General features: G+C 57.0%; 1 protein-coding gene across 4 annotated transcripts; it reads right to left on the bottom strand.

Moving 5' to 3' along the window:
• Positions 1 to 383: 383 nt before the first annotated feature.
• TEX51 (testis expressed 51) lies at positions 384 to 4,050 on the bottom strand. Of its 4 annotated transcripts, none has more exons than XM_070581020.1 (8): positions 3,348 to 4,050; positions 3,175 to 3,249; positions 2,847 to 2,936; positions 2,568 to 2,585; positions 2,402 to 2,485; positions 1,201 to 1,272; positions 1,061 to 1,109; positions 384 to 608 (listed from the first exon to the last, which is right to left on the bottom strand). In XM_070581020.1, exons 1-8 carry the CDS (start codon positions 3,631 to 3,633, stop codon positions 524 to 526), a joined length of 759 nt encoding a protein of 252 aa, XP_070437121.1. In that variant the 5' UTR covers positions 3,634 to 4,050; the 3' UTR covers positions 384 to 523. The 4 variants fall into 4 exon arrangements, with proteins under 4 accessions (XP_070437121.1, XP_070437120.1, XP_070437123.1 ...); XM_070581019.1 differs by having other exon boundaries at positions 384 to 611; XM_070581022.1 differs by having other exon boundaries at positions 1,197 to 1,272.
• Positions 4,051 to 4,834: the final 784 nt, after the last annotated feature.

Consider the following 4,834-nt stretch of genomic DNA (forward strand, 5'->3'; position numbering starts at 1 on the left):
TTGGCTAGGACGCGGGTGAGCTCTGCTGTTACTGTGACTGGAGCCTGTTTCCTGTGCTCTTCTGCCACTCCCTGCTCTAGCTGGGGCCTTCAGCTGGTGTCTTGCTGCCTCTGCTCCACACTCAGACACAGGGACCCCTCGAGGGACCCAGGCCACCCCTGCCGTCGTCTCTGGTGTTGGAATTAGGTGAGGCTGTTGAGAGCCTATGCTGCCACCGCTGCTGGGACCAGGAGAGTGGCAGAGTGGTGTTTCTGGAAGGGAAGGGTGGGGACCAGTGGGGGAGGGTGAGGAGATGGAACAGTCCCACGGGACCACGTGGGGAAGACCAGAGTGCTGGCCGAGTTTGCCCAGGGCCCAGCAGGAAGGAGATGGCACAGTCCATCAGAAAGTTAGGAGGGTGTTTTAATGACGGACATTTACAAGGCACGGGCGCAGGGAAACCGCAAGAGAATGTGCGATCTCCTGGGCCTCGGAACTTCAGAGCTGTTACCACCCCAGGTAGGAGGGGTCAGGGGAGGGAAAGTTACCGGAACCCAGAGACGAGAGAGCTTCCTAACAGCAACTGCGGCCTCTGCTCAGTTGTGGGAGATGAGTGGGCTGCCAGGTCCCTGCTGAGACAGAAGAAGCTGGCTTTCCAACCCTGACCCCTGCGGGGCCTCGCCTCTGACCCCCTGACCTCCAGCTGGCCGAACCCAACCAGGAGCTGAGGCCAAAGGGGCCATGTGGGTAGCCTGTACGGGTCAGGGAGCAGGGTGGCAAAGAGTGGAGAGTGAGTCTGCAGAGGGACAATGGCAGCTATGGGCGGAGGACACTTTGTGCATCTGGTAGGGACCCAGAGCTCGGCAGCTGCTGTGTCCTGGGCCCCTCGCCCCCGCTGAGTCTGCTCACACTGGCAGGCTGATGGGTGGCCCTTGTGAGTCCTGACCCTGGATCCTACTCTGTTCTGGATGTCAGACTCCAGGAGCCGGAGCTGGGGCCTCCAGCCTTCCTACCCCCAAGGCAGACGTGGCATTCCCTCTGTGGGGCCGTGGATTCCTGCAGGGGTCCCCTTGCCTAGTACCTCTTCTGCCCTCTTCTTCTTCTTCTTTTTGCGCCAGCAAACGTAACATCTGGGCCAGGAAACAGGGCGGAGCTGGGTCAGTCAAGGAGTAGCTGTGTCTTCCTCAGGGACGCTGGGGCTTGGAGAAGTCACTCACCCACCTCCAGCTATGGCTGCCAGGGGCAGAGCAACGCCGAGGCTCACAGCCCACACGAGGGTCCTCCTGGTCACGGCTGGGGGTGTGAAAGGGGAGCCAGGCGTTAGGGGAACAGTCAGCGCCGGCCTGGCTCAGAGAGCTGGCCACATTCTTCTCTTCTTTTACTTGCTCACTCAGTCACTCGCCTGCAAACACTTACTGGGCACCTACAGTGTGCCCGGAATACTTTAGAGACGAGTGAGACAGGGCCCTGCTCTCTAGGAGGGAGACAGGCAAACAGTCACGGTGTGCTGTCCCAGGGAAGGGGACAGGGCAGAGGAGAAGTGGTCACGAGGGGGCTGATAAGCCTTAGGGGGTGGGTGGGAGCTGGTGGGGGAAAGCTTCCTGGGCAACAGGACTTCCGGCTGGACTTTGAAAGACAAGTAGGAGTTCAGTTCAGAGGGTCAAGAGGCAAAACTGTGTTCCAGGCAGCAGACACGATGTTCAAGGACAGAAGCATGAAGGTGTCTAGTGTGTCAGCAGCTCAGTGTGGCTGGGGAGTCAGGGGCGGTGGGAGGTCAGCAGAGACAGCTCACACGGGGCCTTCCGGGAGGGTGCGCTTTGTCTGGGGGCAATTGGGAGCCACTGAAGGTTATAAAGAAGGAGTGTTATAGCTAGGATTTGCTCCTTGAGAAAGTTCTTTGGTTGCTGAGGAAGATGTGGCCAGGAGGGGCAGGAAGACCAGCTAGGAGATGTTGCCATAACCCAGGTGACATGAAGATGCCTGGAGAAGAGTGGTGGACATTGGGATGAAAATATGGCAACATATTTAAGAATCATTTAGGAAGACTTGGTGATTATGTGTGCTGAGTAAGGGGGAGGGAGATTCCTGGTTTAGGAGGTTGAGGGCGTGAGTGGGGCTGTTTGCTGAGGGGTCCCCAGGGGAGAGCAGATTTTGGGGTGGTGATGGGCTGGGACATGTCTCCAGGCATGCTGGCTTTGAGGACCTGAGGACCTCCAGTGGAGATGTCCTGGAGGCAGGTGGCCCTATGGCTCTGAGGCTGGACACGTGGAATTGAGAGATCCCAGAAGGGGCTACCTTCACCAGTGAGGATGGAGAGCAGGAAGAGGTCAGGGCTGGGCAGAGGAGGAAGACAGTTCAGATAGAGACAACAATGGGCCTGGGGGTGGAGTGGGGGAAGCAGGTGGCCGGATGGACCACTGACCTGGGCAGAGGGTGGGGTCCTTGCAGGTGAGGAAGTGTGTCCTGCAGTTGGCACAGTTGATGACCTCCCGTGGGAAGTGTAGGTCTGTGAGAGGATGGGCAGGAACCTTAGAGAGGTCCAGGCGCCCCTCACCCTTTGCCCAGGCCCCGTCCGCAGAGATACTCACCACAGGATGTATTGCAGGCTGCCCGGGAGGGTGAGACGGTAGAGAAACTGAGGCGCCGGGGGGAGGCAGACAGAGCCGGGAGGGGTCAGGGTGTGAGCAGGAGGTGGAGCTGGGGAAGGTACGGACAGGTGCCCAGTAGGGGGCAGGGATGGGGCTCCTGGGGGAGGGGCCTGGAAGGGGGCCACAGATTGGACTCTGCTCTCCTCGAGGCTTTGGGGAGGTGGAGGGCTGGGCGGTGAGGGGGCCGGGCCGTGGGCAGGGGCCAGCCCCACCTCTCACCCTTCTCCATCAGCTCCTCGGATACTTCATCCAGCCTCTCGCAGAACAGCTGCTTATGGACTCGAATCTCTTCCAGAAGTAACGGTTTATCTGGGTGGAGTAGGAGGGACAGGGTGCGTTTAATCACCCACATTTCACAGGTGGAATCAATCACGTAACTTTCTCAAGGTGGGGAATTCAAACCAGTTTTCCTAAACAGAAACTCCGTGCAGCACCCAGAGAGACTCTGCATCCGTCTCCCCACCCAGGCCAACGGGGTCCTGGGGAACGCCCCGCAGCCGGGCATTCTTAACCCAAGCCCTGGGCCCTGGACACGCGGCTTCCTCACCATCTCGCAACTTCTTAATGGCTTGATCTACGTGATCGAACAATTTGGCTGTTTCTTCCTCCAGATGATCCTCATCTGAGATTGGGATGCAGGACAAAGGGAAGTCAGGGGAGGAAGACCCCAGGCCAGGTGCAGAGCCAGCCTCCCTGCCTCGTCTCCGGGCTGTGCCTCACCAAGATACCAGGCTTCCGGGGAGTCATGAGCCTCCAGGAACAGGGAGTGGAGGCTCTGGGAGAGCTCTGCGGGGGGCCCTGGAGTGCCCCAAAGAATCTGCAGGTCGTAGTCTATCAAGGCTGGCAGTTCTGGCCAGCAGTGGAAGCAGCTCCTCCCGTTGGCGGCAGGCAGGAGACAGCCAAGCAGGAGAAGCAGCATCTTCTGGGGTCTTCTCTCTGTGCCCTTCTCACCCTGTCGGGCAGTTCCACATGGAATGCTGGTGCCCTGTCTCCCCGGGAACCCCATTCTCTTTGAAGAACACAAGTAAATTCCACAGGGTAAGGTGAGGGCCAGCCATGGCACGAACCCAGGCTTTGGTGTCAGACCCAAGTCGGGGCTTCTGTATCCTCCTCTGAAGATGGAGTCACAGATGGCCCTCAGGGAGGGTTCTTGGGAGGATCAGAGGGATGGCTGCGCTGCCTTGTGGCTGGTGCTCGGCTCTCTTGATGGCATTTACCGTGCATTGAATAGTTCAACAGGCTGAAATTTGAGAGGCCGGGAGAAGGCAGCACAGAGGGATCATTTTTCCTCACACATCTTTGTCACGGCACATGAAAACTGCAGCTGTCTTTTGCCTGGCCAAGCCAAAGGGGCGTGGACAGCCGCTCCCACCACAGTGTAGACAGAAGTCCAGCCGTCTTTGGGGCAGCAGTTCTTGTGTGCAACATGCACTGAAGAAAAGAAAAACTCTGTATTCTTCAGTAGTGAAAAAGCCGATGGGACCCTTGTCACTCCTCAGCTGGTAAGCTTAGTCCTTCCACACTGTGCTTCTAGCCAGCTTCTGAGTGCCTCAAGCTGGATTATGGGCAGCCGGAAGCCATCAGGCATTTGAGGAATGCTTCTAACAGGAACAAGAGAAAAAACCAATAGCAAGAATTCAAAACAAAAGCAAACAAAAACCACAGGGAAAAGAAAGGGTACAAAGATATGGTGGGAAGCAGAAGAAAATGTAGAACCCACTACAATTAAATAGACAAAGTACTGCTTTCCCCAAACAAGAAGAGGCTGCTCTGTGAAAGGAAAAGTCAGAGAGCAAGAAAGAATTGTTGTAGATTAAAGATACGACAGCAGGAATTTAAAATTTCATAGAAGTGTTGGGGATAAAGTTTCAGAAATCTCCCGGGCAGCGGTACGAAAAGACAGAGTTGAGAAATCGGGAAGAAAAGGTAAAATTAGACAATCGGTTCCTGAGGTCCAGCATCCAGCCAACACAAGTTTCAGAAAGAAAGCACAGAGACAACAGGGTTGGGGGGATGGGGGGGAGGAAGTTATTTATAATAGAAGTCCGGTGGGAGGTACAAACAGGCGCAGGGATGGGGAGAAGGGGCGATGGGGTTTGCCCGAGGAAGCCGCGGTGGCCTGGGTGAATTCAGGCCGCACTGGTGGCGGGGATGCAGCGAGGAGATGAGTCCAAGTCCTGCTGAGTCTTGCTCTCCCACTGGCTCTG

The sequence above is a fragment of the Equus przewalskii genome, chromosome 17 (genome assembly GCF_037783145.1).
Source record: "Equus przewalskii isolate Varuska chromosome 17, EquPr2, whole genome shotgun sequence".
Lineage (NCBI taxonomy): Eukaryota > Metazoa > Chordata > Mammalia > Perissodactyla > Equidae > Equus > Equus przewalskii.